Here is an 18260-nt window from a genome sequence, read left to right on the forward strand (position 1 = left end):
TGAGCAGCTCTTCCCTAGCAGCCTGCTTCTTCTCTTGTTTTGTTGGCATCTTTTCGCATTAAAACTGATTAAGTCAGTGTTTGTGTTGAAATTACTTTTCTTTAATTTTTCACTGGAGCTGGTACTTAAGTCTTTAATCTTCCTCAAGAATGATTTATTTATTTATTTATTTTTTATTACTAAAAAGTAAAAAATAAATCTCTCGTACATCACTCGTAAAATAAAAGGTGGGCACTTTTGCTAAGATTTTAAGAAGATGTATGAGAGACTTATTTTTTACTTTTTAGTGCACTTTTTAACTTAATATAAGCATGGTTTTTAAAGTATTTTTTTATCTATATATTATTTTCAACTTTTTAGTCTTGGGTTTGTTTTAGTATAATTTTGTAATCAATATTTTACCACTTACCACTTATTTTACTAGCACCATCTATTGGTGAAATCTTGAAATATTCTTCATATGAAAATTTCATTTCTTAATTAACATGGATTCATTGATCAATTAGTGAAACTGATTATTTATTCATGTATTGTCACCGGAAGTGAGTAAGTGTGCAAATGTTCAAGTCGTTTGGACAATAGGAAGTGGGTTAAATATCGATGACAAGATTTGTACCAGACGACAAACAGATGAAGTTAAAAGAAGCGTGATGATAATAATAATAAAAAGAGGAATAACCTTGGAGGTCAATCATCACCCCTAAAGTGGATAGTAGACGTCACGTAGTATATGTGCACCAAAATTTCAGGTCAATAAGTGAAACGGTTTGCGAGCGACAGGTGATTTAAAATCCTGGACAGACAAATGAACAGCCACATTAGCGAATTATATATAAAGATCAGGAATTGCACCATTTATGTATTCTAAGTTTTACTAAATGGTACAGTTCTTAACAGAAACTGAGGAATGGCAACTTCCATGAATGAATTTGTTGTAGTAGCCATTCTGTATTCATAGTGAATGTGGTTCTTCATAAAAAGAGGAGAAAAGTAGATAAGAATTAGATTTTTTATGATGGCAAGGTTGTTATTGATATACAAGTATATTATAGTAGTAAAGTACGCTACATATAAGAATTTAAAAATGAATCACATTATGTATCATTTTAAGAAATACATTCTCTTTGCAAACTTATTAGCCTTCTCATTGTGAAAGGTTATGAGACACAGTTTTGTATAATTTATGTAGTTACAGAGAGAGAGAGAGAAAAAAAAAAAAAATTCTGCCATCATGTATTTGGTATAGTTATAACAGTAGAAAATATATATTAAAACTAGGGGGATCCTCCCCTGCTCACTTCGCTTGCCAACCCCCCTTCCCTGCACTACATGCCAGCCACTTTGTGTCTCTGCCGCTCGTGTTGTGAAGAGGGGGGCTGAATGCACCCCAAGGAGATGCGATTACTCCTCCGAAACCCCCTCTTACACGGTGACACAATGGGAAACAAATACAGTTTTTTTTTTTTTTTACACCTCCTCTTTGCTCGATCAGCTGCTGCTGCTGCTGTTGTGCCACGTGATTTGCATCTCGCACGGCGCTTCGAACATTTCAAAGCCTGTACTGCAACTGTCCTACTCTTTGTCTTTTATTTCTGGCCCTGGGTGTGGTTAAATCTTTTGGCACAAAGTCCCGTCTTGTGAGACGTGTGTTCTTGATATTTTTTAGTTTATAATTTAAAAATGGAATAAGAATCTGAAAATCTAACAACATCACATTAAAGTTCGATAAAGTCTGAAAAGAATGATACCAAACATATATATTTAGGTTTTAAAATAAGCTCGATTTAAAGCGTGACAAAAAATGTGGCATAAAAACGTCACCGTTGCACTTTTAGGCTTAGGATTTTATATACATACAGCGGATAAAAGAAACAATGGAAAAAATCCAATATTTCATCCGTTTATCCTGTCTGCTTAAATCCAATTTATAGGATCGCAGTCAGGAGGAGCTTCTTCCAGCAGCATTGGACACAAACCATGACACACGTACTGTCTGTACAGGAAACAACAGGGCCATGCAGGCCAATGCCTCACAGGCTACACATGCATATCCGGCAGCGTGTGTGAGCATGTCAACAAACAGGAAGCCATCACAACAGCAGCATGGCCATCTTATAAATAAGATAAGCTAGGTTAAAACATTAAAACATTGTCTGATTAGTTGCAGTGCAAATGTAAAACACACACTGTGGTAAAAACACACTTCAGCTTCTTGCAACCATTAACATCAAGGGGTCATTTAGTACTTTTACAATCAATAACTTGTTGTGGCATATGAGCATAATCCAGTTTGATGGAGTGCATGTGCATCCACCTAGTTATGTAAAGTATATAGTGACCACTAGGGGGAGCTTGGAAAAGAAAGACATGAGATATTGAGATATAGATTTTAAGTTCAAATATGCAGGGATTTTTATCTTCCATTCACCTTTTTATAGGCCCAGTGTTTATATGCTTTAAAAATGCCTTTTCAAGCAGTTTACGCACTCCAAGGAGTGGCCGAAGCATCCCTTTAATCAAAATTCTTTATCTGAGATCAAAAATAGGCAAACTGCTACACCACTCTCAACTTACGCTTCTTTTATACTTCCGTGGAAGCATGTGACCAGAAGAGGCAGTCATTCTTTTTCTTCTCAGATCTTTTTGAGAGAGACTCGCTCCCTGACACTCGTACCTTTGGGCAAAATTGTGCACACTTTTTGTAACTGATAATTATGCCCCCCTCTGCTCATATCACAGTTTCTAAGTGGTTGGAGCAGCCTGTTACCAAATGGCCATGCACAGGTGAGAAAGGCAGTATAGTGCAGGGGTTTCGGCTGCTTCTTCTTGGTTGAGTATCCCTGATTTTATCATGTGCTTAAGACAATTGCACAGAAATATATAAACTTATATATTATCTGGTCTGGCATTTGTAGCTTATGATTTTAATTTAAACCAAATATAGTTAATATGTTAGTGTTCTTCACTAAGTAAAAAGTAGACCATTTCTGTGCAACCTCAGCATGTGGTTTTTCTTGTTAAAGCTTTAACTTGTTAAATGTTGCTGTGTGGATGGCACAGTCTGGCAGTGTTTGGTGCTACTGCTCAGAAGGGATTGTATGGGACAATGTGCCCTCTAGTGGCCAGCATGTATCACCCCCTCTTGTCTCTTGTGTCTTCTCCCTGCCTTCACTCTCTCTCCAGTCAGGGGGACAGACACCCCTGCACATCCTTTGAATGTCTGGACTCTAGTTTCCTAGTGGAGTGCTTTATGATTCCATTATGACCGTCTTTCACTCATATTTGTGCTGGTACCCCATGTACCAATGTCCTTCGGAGGACAGGAAACACTGCCCCCTTTGCAGGACTTCACCTGCTGATATTGTACCTCTCTTTCATTCCTGGTGGCTTTCTCTGGGTCTTAACCCCGCCCTCTACCATCCTAGTGGTGCCATTACCCCTGGCAGCTTTTTGCCATCTGTGCACCCCTCTTTAAACCCTTCATTCTCTGACACATATACTGGGCAGTTCTACCTAATAACTACTTGAGATCTTGACTCTCCGTGTACTTTTAAGTTTAGTTGTTAGCTTTACCTACAATCTTGAATTAATTCAGTTTCACATTTCAAACGTCCAATGGTGTAATTGTCCATTTTAATACTTCTGAAGTGATGATCCTGCTAGTTTAGAAATATCTTGACTGCATAGCTTTGGTATTTCTGAGGCTTGTCCAGGGATCTTTGACGATGTTCATAATTCAAATGGACATGAATGTACACCTGAATCTTGGAAAGAATTGAATTCATCATCTCTCATTCACAGTTAAACCTGAGGATATTCGACATAAACAAAAAGTAGTGCTAGTTCTCAGATTACTGCTCTCTATAAAGGTCAAAGGTGAATTTCTTTTAAACATTAGGTTAAAAAAAAGAAAGTTAAATGTTTAAAAGCCTTCCAGTCTATCAGTAAAGGTTCTTTACATTCCAGTAGAATCAAATGGTCTGTGCCATCTCCTTTCTGCAAGAACCCGGAATGAAACTGTAATTAATGATACCCTCCATTTGCAGCATAGGCTAATTTATGGAAAATAGACTAAAAAAGAAATTCCCAAGATTATTTGACAGAGGAAATGCCACTCTATGAACAGCATAAGCTTCTTTATCTTGCAATCTGAAGAGCAGAAACAGGAGGGATTGGCCAGGCTCATGCAGTGAGTTTTCTTTATAGAAGCCTAATTATACTTAAAGGTTTACAGTAGCTTTTATATTCTCTAAGGCCACAATAGTTTAAAACTTGTTTTTTTTTTATTTATTATCATGAATTAGAATCATTTTTATCATACATAAACTCTTACTAAGAGCGTAGTGTTAAAATTGTTCAACATTGCAAAGAGAACGGACAGTTTTAAACAAGTTTTATGAAGAATTTATGTTCATTTCATTGAAGTTTTAAAATGAATGGGTGGTGAGTTTCATTAGTAAGAGTCTGAAACATAAACCACAAAACAATTGTCTGATTTCAGTCAGTGTCTAGCAGTAACATAACAGCTCAAATGATCAAAGCGACTTGGAGCTTAAGACACTCAAAAATATTTAATTCCCACATGGCTTTTCTCAGACTTTGGTTAGTGGAATAATTGGCTGCTGTTGTTTATGACTTTAAAAACATTGTGTAGTGATGTATTGTGCCAAAAAGTGCTGTGCCACTGTGTGTTTGTTTGTTTTTTTTAAATAAAATGATTTACAGGTGGGAATTGCATGTTGGTGCAATGGTTGGCACTGCTGTCTCAGAGTTCCAGTGGTTCTGGTTTCAGTTAACATCTTTACATATCTTTTTCTTCCGTAATTGTTAAATCACAATTTATGCACTGGACTGGTTCATGCTCTGTTTTCTGACTGGTTTTTCATTGTCTTGTGGCCTGAAAAAAGGAAATCCACTGTCCTCTCCTAAGAAACACTCTACAGCATGGGTGTCGAACACCAGGCCTGGAGGGCCACTGTGGCTGCAGGTTTTCATTCTAACCCTTTTCCTAATCAGTGATCAGTTTTCACTGCTAATTAACTCCTTTCCCTTCATTTTAATAGCCCTGTTTTTAAGGATCCAGTCCCCTGAATTAATACTTTTCTTCATTAAATGACAGCCAAACAGAAATGAAACGTGAAACGAGCCAACAGATGACCAGCTATATTGGGGCTTCAAACTCCAACCAATTTCACTCCAACCAGTTTCTTAATGAGAAGTCGATTCTTGCTGTTAATTAAGCCTGTTATTTAATTCCATGGCTTTGCTCTGATCTGCCACATCAAAGAACAGCATCAAAATGTTTTGGTGACCTGAGAGATCAACCTTTCTTTATTTCCGCATATTGTTTGATGGGCACAGGTGAGCTGGGCCATGTGGCAGCTCGTTTTGTACCTCATTATTGTTCAGCTTGTAATTAAGGAAAAGAAACAACTAAGGTGTCTGAGTCAAGTTAATTAAAACTAAGGCAAAAGAAGTTAATTAACAGCAAAAACTGGTCACTAATTAGGAAGATGGCTAGAATGAAAACCTGCAGCCACTGCGGCCCACCAGGACAGGAGTTCAACACCCCTGCTCTACAGGTAGGCCTCTGGGTTCAGTGCTGAGCCCTCTTGTCTTTGCTATGTTACCTAGCACCATTACATTAGATATTTGATATCATGTCTTCTCTTACCATGTCTATGCCGACAATGCCAGTGGCGTAGCTCAAATTCGTGTCGCTCGGGGTGGTGCTTCAATTTGCTGCCCTCCGAATATGTTAACCTATTTAAATAGAAAAATAAAATGACCTATAGAGAAAAATTAACATACATTTTGCATAGATTTAGTCATATATAGAGAAACAGCAATAATTTTTCATATATAATTATTTATGAGCATCAACTAGACAAGAATATAGTATAGACGCCCTGATAAGCCGTGTTGTAATTATTAGTTTAATATAATTATGCTGCAAAAACCAGAAACAGTGTAATGTACAAGTGATAGGTGGGTATGTTTTCTTCGCAGAGCAATATTCGGATTGATAGCGAAATGAAATTATAAATTGTAACTTAGTTGTTTGTCTTCTTAGAAATTATTATCGGTGTAATGTATATGTTTATTTGTGTTATTGCCTCATAAATTTCAACTGCTGTGTTTGAAGCATTGCTGGATAAAAATCAAAGAATTTTACTTTTTTCATTCATGAATGATATTTTTCTGAACCCTGCTGCTTACACACGAATTATACTGAGCCTTTTGGCCAATAATGCCGTCCCCAAAAATGTGCCACCTGGGGCAGACCGTCCCCTCCGCCCGCCCGTAGCTATGCCACTGTATCCTGCTTTCATTTCCTTCTTTTGAAGTTAATTTTATGATTAGGCAGTTTAATTTGATGACTACAGAGTCATGATTTGTAGCAATTTTGAGTCGGTTTTGAATGAATGGACTTTGAATCATCTGTAGGTGAAGAGGTGCCTGTCTTCTTTAGAAATGGAACAACACAGGATGTTTTTCAAAGTAGTGGTACTCTCTAGAGCAGGGGTCCTCAATCACAGTCCTGGAGGGCCGCTTTGGCTGCAGGTTTTTGTTCCAACCCAGTTGCTTAATTAGAAAGCAATTCGTGCCAATAATTTAATTTCATGGCTTGTCAGTGCTTTAACTCTGCTATGTCAGGTCATTCTCATATCCTAGATTTTTTTCCCCTTTCTAAAGATATCATCCAAATGAATTGAAGGCTAAAATGGAGGAGTAATTCTCAGTCCTTCACTTTTTTTCTCTTCATTTTTCCTTCCAAGTATTTAATTAAACCCAATAGTGCATGATAAATACACACAGGTGTAAATGGTAACAAGCTAAATGGAGAACTGATGCTCTCTTTTGTCATTTGCATGTTATTGCTAATAAGGAGCAATTAAAAACCTAGAATATAGCTGTTTAAGACTAAAATAAGCAATAAAGGTTCAAAATCTTAATGAGTGAGACAACTAAAGTGTTACATGAGCAATAAGCGCTTCTTAAGCAAATGGGTTGGAGCAAAAACCCGCAGCCACTGCGGCCCTCCAGGAACAACTTTGTCCACCCCTGCTCTAGAGCCTATAAGAGAGACTGAACAGGTAGCAGCAGATGGCACAAAAGTGGCCCACAGAGGCCATACCGCATGCATTTTGGTGGAGGTCATCCACCTGAAGCTAAGCATGTTCATTCCTGGGCAGTACTTAGATGGGAGACCATCTAGGAAAAGGTTGGGTTGCTGCTGGAAGAGGTGTTGATGAGGCCAGCAAGTGGTGCTTACCTTGGGACTGGACTGTGGATCCCAATGCAGTGACAGGGACACTGTGCTGTAAAAATGGCCCTCTTCCTCAGATGAGATGTAAAACCGAGGTCCTGGCTTTCTCTGGTCATAAAAGATCCCTGGGTATACTTCATAAAGAGTAAGATATATCCTGATGTCCAGACTAAACTGCCCACCATAGCCCCCTAATCATCCCTTGTCTCTAATTGTCTCTCTGTCTCACCGCTTCATCACCTAATAGCTCATATGTGGTGAGCATACAGGCACAAAAATGGCTGTTGTTGCGTCATCCAGGTGGATGTTACACATTAGTGGTGGCTGAAGTGGCTCCCCACTCAATGAGGTGCTTTGAGTAGTAGGAGAAGCTCTATATAAATGTAAAGAATTATTATTATTATTATAGTTATTATTATTATTAAGTACTTGATGACTAACTGTATCTGGTCCTGAAGATTTCAATGTCTGTAATCTCCTCACTTATCTCTTCACTTGACCATCAGTTATGGACAGCCCACAGTAATCATCAGAGGTGGTCTCATCACTGCCCATACCAGGTAAAGTGTGGGTATTAAAAAGCATACAGGATGTTATTGATGCAGTAGAGGTGGTGTGGAGGGATTGACCATTGGTGGTGGTGAGATTGAAACTTTATTAGAAATTGGTTCCAAGCTTTAGTTTTGTCAGTGTTCCCTTCCAGCATCTGATCCCTAGATAGCTTAGGTCCAGTAATTCTAAGTAAGTGAGATTGTTTCCTATTTTCATTATGTATGGCGCAGTGGTAGCGCTGCTGCCTCGCAGTTAGGAGACCCGGGTTCGCTTCCCGGGTCCTCCCTGCGTGGAGTTTGCATGTTCTCCCCGTGTCTGCGTGGGTTTCCTCCGGGCGCTCCGGTTTCCTCTCACAGTCCAAAGACATGCACGTTAGGTGGATTGGCAATTCTAAATTGGCCCTAGTGTGTGCTTGGTGTGTGTGTGTGTGTGTGTGTGTGTGTGTGTGTGTGTGTGTGTGTGTGTGTGTCCTGCGGTGGGTTGGCACCCTGCCCAGGATTGGTTCCTGCCTTGTGCCCTGTGTTGGCTGGGATTGGCTCCAGCAGACCCCCGTGACCCTGTAGTTAGGATTCAGCGGGTTGGAAAATGGATGGATGGATGGATGCTTCCTTCTCTTCAAGTCTGCCTATACTTCGGTGCTCGCCTCCTTATCACCAGATTTGAAAGCTTTCTTCTTACCATTGAGATGCCTTTAATAGCAAATCCACAACGTCTCGATTTTTTTTTATAAAGCGCAATAGAAGAACTTCCATGTTCAGCAACACAGAGACAGTCTATAAGCAATACAAGCAGACAGCTTCCTGGTGACGTCAGCTGAGGTCCTCCTCTCACTCAGTCCCACCATGTACTGTAGGTGCAGTAGCCCCACTGCAGCAGGCCAGTTGTAAATCCTTCCTGCCTTGCTTTTACTTTCACTCTTGACTCTTTAAACTCTTTATTTTTGGCTCTTCTGGTAGGGTAAAATGGAGCTACTTAGGTGCTTGGGATCCCATAAACAGTTTATGAGGATATTTAATAGAACCAACTTTCAGTTTATCTTACATTGTCAGGTGTGGCAAGTGTAAGGCAGACTTCAGATCCTCCTCACTCTCCCTGGGACGTCTCCTAAGTTTGCAGCATGAGAGGAGGCTGTGCTCGGGCAATGAGGGCAGCAGATTATTTGTTAATTTAAAATCCAGTTGTACGATTTCATGTGGCTGCTTTCAGTGACGAGCCAGATGACATCCAATCTTAACATTAATCATACCAAGTAACAGTAAAATAAGTCCAAAAACGCAGAAGATAAAGCATGAGAATGAGAGGTTAATTGAATAACCATGTCCAGGAGTAAATGGGAGAGTGTGGTTTGCAGGCACGTAGGGGAGATGTTATGGTGGTGTCTGTCTCAAAGAGAATTTTGTCTCTCTTTGATGAGTCACGTCATGCATCTTATTTAACAAAGCAGAATATGAATGGTTTCAAGTGGAAGAGTAAATGGAGTGGTTGAATAAAACTAGCAGCAGCCAATCATGCATCCATTTAGTAAATGTTAAGTCATTTTTTACTAAGAAGTATGTGTTTGTATTTTGGATCTGATTAAACATATGACACCCTTAGCATTGTACTGGTGATTTAAATGGTCAGCTCCTAAAATTTTTCAAGAGGTTTTGTGGAAAGATGGGGAACCATAACTTCTTGGTTCTGGTTCAATCATGAATGGACACAAAGCCAGCATGCATAACCTGCAGGTACAACCTATTAATTCTCTATTTTCTTTTTGTCTACAGGGGTACTTTCATTACCTGCTCACTTCAGCCCTTACACAGAAGGTTCAGTGAATCTGGACAATCGAGAAGATGCATATGCCCACCTGGAACTTCGCACTCTGGAGCAGTCTCTTTTGGCAACTTGTGTTGGCAGCATATCTGAATTGAGTGAGTCTTGTGTTAGCTTTAAGCTTAATCCTTGTGTCAAATAATAAACTGTATCAATGTGGGTAGCTTCTTCACTTGTGCAGACTCAAAAACAGATTCAAATGCACCACATTGAAATGCTAGAAAACAGAGCATCATTTAATCAGCATGACAACACTGACTGGCAATCTCTTTTATGATTATCTGAAGTTTACAAATATAACACAGCAAAGACCAAATGGCTCAGGTTGATATTTTATCTATAAATACGTTTGTTTTATATACGTAACTGTGAAATTAAGCATTCTGGTGATGTGAAGAATTCCATATTGAAAGACATTTTGAAAACACAAGTACATTTTGTACAAACAGCAATAATAAAGTTAACATATTCAAGTAAAACATCATCCCAGCATATTGCCACTGTATTAGGCATGCTCTGATCAGGTTTTTTTGAACCGATACCAATCACCAGTATCATGTTAATGGATACCAGTTACAATTTTTAAAAAAACATTTATACTTAGCTCTTGCATAATCAGATGTGGAGAAGCCTTATGTTCTATATCAGTGTTTCCCAAACTCGGTCCTGGGGACCCCCTATGGCTTCAGGTTTTTGTTAACAGCAGCTTCTGTTTTTAATTGGACTCCTGTGCTAATTAAGTGATGTGTTATTTCCCAAGTTCTGTGTTTTGGAAACAATATAGAAATTAGAAAACTTAAGTTTGTTAAAAAAATATTAACATGTACTAAGCAGTTATATGGGAAAAATGTATTTTTTTTCTTTTTAACAATATTTCATCTTGATTTTCAGTCTACTTTTCCAGGTGTTCTAATTGTTTAATTAATCCATTATTTACTAATTAATGGGTCTGAATTGCGGTGGGCTAGCGCCCTGCCCGCAGTTTGTTTCCAGCCTTGCGCCCTGTGTTGGCTGGGATTGGCTCCAGCAGACCCCCATGACCCTGTAGTTAGGATATAGCAGGTTGGATACTGGATGGATGGATAGTGGGTGTGACACTAAAGTAGTTGCAGCCTTTGATTATTCAGCGTTGTTTACCAGTGTGTCTGCTCTGCTCGTTTTTAATTGTCTTTAATAAGATACAACAAAGGGGGAAAACTGGAAAGGGGGCAGAGTGGTGGCTCTGAGGCTAAGGATCTGTGCTGGTATCCCGAAGGTTGCCGGTTCGAATCTCCATCACTGCCAAAGGAGAGCCTACTCTGCTAGGCCCTTCAGCAAGACCCTTAAGCTGTAATTGCTCCATGGGTGCTGTACAATGGCTGACCCTGCGCTCTGACCCCTTGGAGGGCTATGCGAAAACTAACAAATTCCTAATACTGTACAAGAAATTGTATAAGGCGAAATAAAGAACAAAAACTGCACGGAGGCCAAAATATAATGAAATCAACAAAAGAGAGTTAAGCATTTAAATCTATAGAAAAGCAGACATATTTCTGAATGTCTTATAAATGTAAAAATCATGCTGCTGTGCTTTTCTGAATGTCGAATAAAAGAAAAAAAATACCAGCTAATTAAATGAGCTCAGTGTTATCAGGTGTTGTCGCTTATTTGGAATCTGGTTGGAACAAAAACCTGCAGCCACAGGGGGTCCCCAGGACCTAGTTTGGGAAACACTGGTCTATATAAGTGTCAACATTGGTGTTTTTATAATTAAACTATAGATCACAGATGTCACCTGGGAAGTTAAGGATCGTGTTATGCTTTTACCCTTCCTCTCGGCTGAGATCAGAACCCATGAGGTGTTCCATGGGCTTGTGTGTTTGACAATATACAGTATGTAGATACGAATATAAATTTATAGATGTAGAAAGGTAGACAGATATAGATTGATGTATATGTGTTTGTATATATGTACTAGCTGTCCCCTGCAGCTCCACCTGCGTAGTAGGGGAACAGGGCAAACTTTAAAAATCAATAAACACAAATGTATTGCTAGCTAAGCGAAGGCACGATACACTCCAAAACACAGAAGTAGACCGACTGCCCACTCCTGATGTCACGCTTTTCCCTCCCCTCGGCCCACAGCCTCTGTCTTGGATTAGCGCAAAGGTATCACTCCTGCAAGCGAACTATGATTCTCAACACGATGAGAGAAGTTACAAAATCAACTGGAATGTTTAAGCAAATTCTAGAAAAAAAACCCAATCTAAACCTGTTAAGTAGTTCTCTCGTTTGCTAGCTAAATGGATGTAAAGTATGCTCCGAGGCTGGCGCGTGAGTGAGAAGGGCCCCGTCCCCTTCCCTCGGCCTGCTACGTCTCTCCCGGATTCATGCAAATAAATCGGTACCGCAAGCGAACTATGATACTTAGTGCGATGAGTACAACACAACACAATACAATTTATTTTTGTATAGCCCAAAATCACAGAAGAAGTGCTGCAATGGGCTTTAACAGGCACTGCCTCTTGACAGCCCCCCAGCCTTGACTCTGTAAGAAGACAGGGAAAAATTCCCAAAAAAACTTTGTAGGGAAAAATGGGAGAAACCTTGGGAAAGGCAGTTCAAAGAGAGACTCCTTTCCAGGTAGGTTGGGCGTGCAGTGGGGGTCAAAAAGAAGTAGTTCTCTCGTGAAAAGCAGACAGACATACACACAGACAGACAGCAGGTTGGATTTTACATATAGAGAGTTATATATATATGTATGTTTTTGTCCTAAACAATATTAAGGGCGCTGTACATTTTAGGTTAACTAGCAGAACTCAATGTGCCTGTTATGACTGAATGAGACTGTGCATTCATGCTTTGGATCCTGCACTGCTATAATAAGCTTAGGTTGGTAATAGTAAAAATCTGCTTCACACAATGGATAGCTGAAAACAGTTAGTTTACCTTGTTATTATTTCCAAACATACAACTAATTTGCAAAAATGTATCTGCGGTGATACCGTTAACACTTCTCTTTATTCTTTTGTTTTCTTTGTGCAGTTAACATAACTTACTAAATGTGCAGGTTGAAAGAATGTCCTTCGATATGTAACCTCGTGTATAAATCTATCACAGTTGGGACGGTGTCTTCGAAAGATGTTGTTTAAAAAGCTTCACTTCACTCCACTACCATCTGATTTCACTTAATTCACGCTTTTCAGTGGCCTGTATTACAGGTCATACCATGTGTACCAGGCATTGACTAAATACTCTTGACACAAGGTACTTTAATGAATAAATTATAAACTAAATTCTTCAATTCCCACAGATATAGTCTGTGACCTACTAGCTCTGCAAAAATGTTTTTACTGTTTTTAAAGGATTTATGGTAACAGTTGCTGTCAGTTAATTGGTGGCAGTACTAATTTATAATCATACCAGAATTATTAACTAAAATGTGACAATGAAGTTGCCTTTGCTAAAACGAACAAATATGTGCAGCATCTAAGTAAATGTATAGTACTTTAACTATGGAGGTCTTTTGAGCAGTTTGACATTAGGACTATTCATGTCGAGCTGAGCATGTGAAGGGTTACACTTGACACAAAGAGGTCTTTTGCTGCTTCATGTGAGGGGCATTTCAAAACACAGCAGGCTCTGTCTTCTCCCTGAAAAGCAAAGCAGCAGTGTTTTAGTGAAAAGACTAATTGGCTTAAGCACCAGGTTAATTTTTTAGGATTATCACCAGCTGTGTCAATTTAAATATTGCTCACTGAAAAAGTAAACTAAGTTTAAGCTTCAAAGATTTTTTTTCCCCCCGGATACACTTCCTTTTTTATGTGTTCTTTTATCTTGCCTGATGGGAATAAACAGGGCTGCTAGCCTTATATTGCAACAATTTCTAACATGTCCTTTGACACTGTGTACAATATACCTTTTTATCTTTAAGGCTAGAAGCATAAATTTCACCTTTTGACAGCCTTCAGTCTTAAATCTAAGGCAGCTGCAGTAAATAGCCTGGATTTCTTGTTGAGCTGCAAACCTTCAAGATACAAATTTTACAAAATAATGAATAATTAGTCTGCAAAAATAAACAAAATATACGCCATGAAACAGTTTTGAAGATAGATTTTACGGTATACATTACAAAATATTTTCTATAAAGGAAATGTTTAGTACTGCACAGAATATACAGTAGTTGTGTTAAATTACCTTCATTTGCCGATAAATTAAGAAGTACATTTTTATAACCTTATAATGTAATATATTTGCAATTTTTATTTTTAAACTACATTTATAGTTTTTAGAAATGTGTGTAGTACACCAGAACTAACAAATAACATTTAAGCAAAAAATAAGTAAATATATATTAATGATATATAAACAATACATGAAATATACATGAGCTTCTTCTTTCGGCTGCTCCTGTTAGTGGTTGCCACAGCAGATCATCTTCTTCCATATCTTTCTGTCCTCTCCATCATGTTCTATCACACCCATCACCAGCATGTCCTCTCTCACCACATCCATAAACCTTCTCTTAGGCCCTCCTCTTTTCCTCTTCCCTGGCAGCTCTATCCTTAACATCCTTTTCCCAATATACTCAGCATCTCTCCTCTGCTCATGTCCAAACCAGTGCAATCTCTCCTCTCTGACTTTGTCTCCCAACCGTCCAACCTGAGCTGACCCTCTAATGTCCTCATTTCTTATCCTGTCCATCCTCGTCACACCCAATGCAAGTCTTAGCATCTTTAACTCTGCCACTTCCAGCTCTGTCTCCTGTTTTCTGGTCAGTGCCACCATCTCCAACCCACATAATATAGCTGGTCTCACAGAAATAACAGTTTCCCTCCTGTTAAATTAAAAAAATTACATTACAAATATCCACCCCCTATGAGATAGGGGGGTGGATGAGATACGCCCGGAGTTCCTCAAGACTCTGGATGTTGTAGGGCTGTCTTGGTTGACACGTCTCTGCAACATCGCATGGACATCAGGGACAGTGCCTCTGGATTGGCAGACCGGGGTGGTGGTCCCCCATCTTTAAGAAGGGGGACCGGAGGGTGTGTTCCAACTACAGAGGAATCACACTCCTCAGCCTCCCTGGAAAAGTCTGTTCGGGGTTCTGGAGAGGAGGGTCCGTCGGATAGTCGAACCTCAGATTCAGGAGGAACAGTGTGGTTTTCATCCTGGTCGCGGAACAGTGGACCAGCTCTACACCCTTAGCATAGTCCTGGAGGGTGCATGGGAGTTCGCCCAGCCTTTCTACATGTGTTTTGTGAACTTGGAAAAGGCATTCGACCGTGTGAGCAGTATATTAAAAAGCAAAGGAGAATAATAGCTTTTCAAAAATATTTCAAAAAGGGCCACCAAGTGGAGTGTAATTTATTTATTCTTTAGAAAAAGGATTTCTGATTTTTTTCAAGTTTTAACATCTCACATCCAGTGTACAGCCTATGCAAGGATGTGTTAGCTTGCATCCATCTTGCCAGTAAAGTTATGAAAGCCAGAAAACTGGACTGCCATTTGTTGTTGGAATAGGATCTGGTACAATATCAGTGAGACTCAAAACCAGAAATTGCTTTGTTATTTGCAGTACGTGTATAATTTCAGGTATTGTTATAAACGTAAAAGGCCACTGTGAACCTAGGCTAGATCAAATGTGCTACTGTTATATTGGTTTGCATACACTTAACTAGGGTTAATATCGATACACATTTCTTACGGATTTTGTAAGCAGTTTTGCTAGAAATTTAAATTACTGCTTATAATGATTATTTCAAATTTGAGTGAAGTCTATATATTCTGGATAAATATTATAAACTGGCACCCCATTCCCAGTCACAACCCTGTTCTGGATTAAATTGATTAGGAAAATGGATGAAATAGGTTGTCAATCATTGAATGTTTTGTGTGTTTATTTAAACATATTTGAGATTTATCCAAATAAACGCTTAACTTGCAGAGAGACAGAATTAGCAGCAGTTTCTGATCTCAAGTCATATATGGTACTGTATATGGTATGGATATATTATATGTGAATACAGTGGGCAAAAGAAAAAAGAAAGCAATACTTGAATAAATCTATCCATTTATTCAACCATTTTCTGCACCCAGTTACTTATGTTTGGATGAGATATTGCTGAGCACACTCGTTCACCGTACACTTACATTTGACATTTTCGCAGTGTTTAACCAGCAGTCAAAAAGAGGTGAAGAGCAAAGTCATCAAAGGAGGAGGATCACAAAACAGCAAGCATAAGCTTAAATTTTATTTTTTTGGAGGCTGGAGCTAGTCACTTAGAATACTGTTTTGCTTTATTACATCTTTATTTCTAGTCTGCAATTTTTAAATTAAAAAATTAAAACTAAACTTTTTCCTTGCCTTTGAGTGTTTTTCAGCAGCCAGTGTACAGTATATTTAATATACAGTCATATCAAAAAGTTTGGGAACCCCTCTTAATTCTTTGGATTTTTATTTCTCATTGGCTGAGCTTTCAAAGTAGCAACTTCCTTTTAATAGATGACATGCCTTACGGAAACAGTAGTATTTCAGCAGTGACATGAAGTTTATTGGATTAACAGAAAATATGCATCATAACAAAATTAGACAGGAACATACATTTGGGCACCCGAACAGAGACATGACATCAATACTTAGTTGAGCCTCCTTTTACAAATCTAACAGCCTCTAGACGCTGTCCTCCTATAGCCTTTGATGAGTGTCTGGATTCTGGATGGAGGTATTGTTGACCATTCTTCCATACAAAATCTCTCCAGTTCAGTTCAATTTGATGGACAGCCTGCTTCAAATCATCACAAAGATGTCTGATGATATTCAAGTCAGGGGACTGTGACGGCCATTCCAGAACATTGTACTTCTCCCTCTGCATGAATGCCTTTGTAGATTTCAAACTGTGTTTTGGGTCATTGTCTTGTTGGAATATCCAGCCCCTGCGTAACTTCAACTTTGTGACTGATGCTTGAACATTATCCTGAAGAATTTGTTGATATTGGGTTGAATTCATCTGACCCTCGACTTTAACAAGGGCCCCAGTCCCTGAACTAGCAACACAGCCCCACAGCATGATGGAACCTCCACCAAATTTGACAGTAGGTAGCAGGTGTTTTTCTTGGAATGCGGTGTTTTTCTTCTGCTGCGGTTTGTTCTGACCTGATAACTCAATTTTTGTCTCATCAGTCCAAAGCACTATGTTTCAAAATGAATCTGGCTTGTCTAAATGAGCATTTGCATACAACAACAAACTCTGTTTGTGGCGTGAGTGCAGAAAGGGCTTCTTTCTCATCACCTTGCCATACAGATGTTCTTTTTGCAAATTGTGCTGAATTGTAGAACGATGTACAGGTGCACCATTTACAGCAAGATGTTCTTGCAGGTCTTTGGAGGTGATCTGTGGTTGTCTGTAACCTTTCTCACAATCCTGTGCATATGCCGCTCCTGTATTTTTCTTGGCCTGCCAGACCTGCTGGGTTTAACAGCAACTGTGCCTGTGGCCTTCCATTTCCTGATTCCATTCCTTACAGTTGAAACTGACAGTTTAAACCTCTGAGAGAGCTTTTTGTAGCCTTCCCCTAAACCAGGAGGCTGAACAATCTTTGTTTTCAGATCTTTTGAGAGTTGCTTTGAGGACCCCCATGCTGTCACTCTTCAGAGGAGAGGCAGAAGGAAGCACGACTTGCAATTGACCACCTTAAATCCCTTTATATCTCATGATTGGACACACCTGTCTATGAAGTTCAAGGCTTAACGAGCTCATCCAACCAATTTGGAGTTGTAAGTAATCAGCATTGAGCAGTGACAGGCATTCAAATCAGCACAATGACAAGGGGACCCACATTTGTGCACAGCCAGTTTTTCACATTTGATTTAATTTCATACAACTAAATACTGTTTCACTAAAAATCTTTGTTCAGAAAACACCGCAGTACTCAGATGTTCCTAGGAAATGAAAGACATACCACTGTTATCTTGTATGTTGAAAGCAGAGTCAATTTTTATGCAGGCTGAGAGGGGTTCCCAAACTTTTTCATATGACTGTATGTTGTTCAAGAGTAAAAGCTTATTTAAAATTTTAAAAAAATTAAAATCTGTATTTATCTTGTATATCTTGTATTTATACAAACATTTCCAGTTTAAAGGCAGCCTTTTCATGTTGCTATTTTTTTTAAACTGCTTCACAGTTGATGGGATACCCTAATGGAACAAAAGATGACTCACTCAGAAATCATTTCAAAATTATCACTACATCCAAAGAGCATTCCACTCTCTGAATTGTGCCATATAAAATATTTCAACAGCGCTGCTTTTTGTTTTTTCACAGGTGACCTGGTATCAAGGGCAATGCATCATATGCAGAGACTTAGTGCAGTTTGTCCAGGCCTTAGTCCAGTACGGCAGAGCAGGCAACAGTCCATGTCTTGGTCTCCTGATGCACTTCATACTCTGTATTACTTCCTCCGCTGTCCACAGATGGAATCCATGGAAAATCCAAACTTGGACCCTCCTAAAATGTCTCTCAACAAGGAAAGGTACTTATTTACTTACTTTGCATTTGTTAATAGTAAAGGGGGGAATTTAAGTAATACTACTTAACTCAAGTTCATTGTGTGCAGTACGACAAACATTGGCACTGGGAGG

At 39.0% G+C, this 18260-nt stretch overlaps 1 protein-coding gene across 2 annotated transcripts in view; it reads left to right on the plus strand.

Annotated features, from left to right (window-relative positions):
- Nucleotides 1-18260, plus strand: part of abtb2b (ankyrin repeat and BTB (POZ) domain containing 2b) — a 195546-nt gene that overhangs the window by 122337 nt on the left and 54949 nt on the right. For both annotated transcript variants that reach the window (XM_028796047.2, XM_028796048.2), the window contains exons 2-3: nt 9589-9735; nt 17944-18151. In XM_028796047.2, coding sequence (XP_028651880.1) covers nt 9589-9735; nt 17944-18151 — 355 coding nt within the window. The remainder of the gene's footprint in view (nt 1-9588; nt 9736-17943; nt 18152-18260) is intronic.

Source organism: Erpetoichthys calabaricus, chromosome 2, assembly GCF_900747795.2.
Source record: "Erpetoichthys calabaricus chromosome 2, fErpCal1.3, whole genome shotgun sequence".
NCBI lineage: Eukaryota > Metazoa > Chordata > Cladistia > Polypteriformes > Polypteridae > Erpetoichthys > Erpetoichthys calabaricus.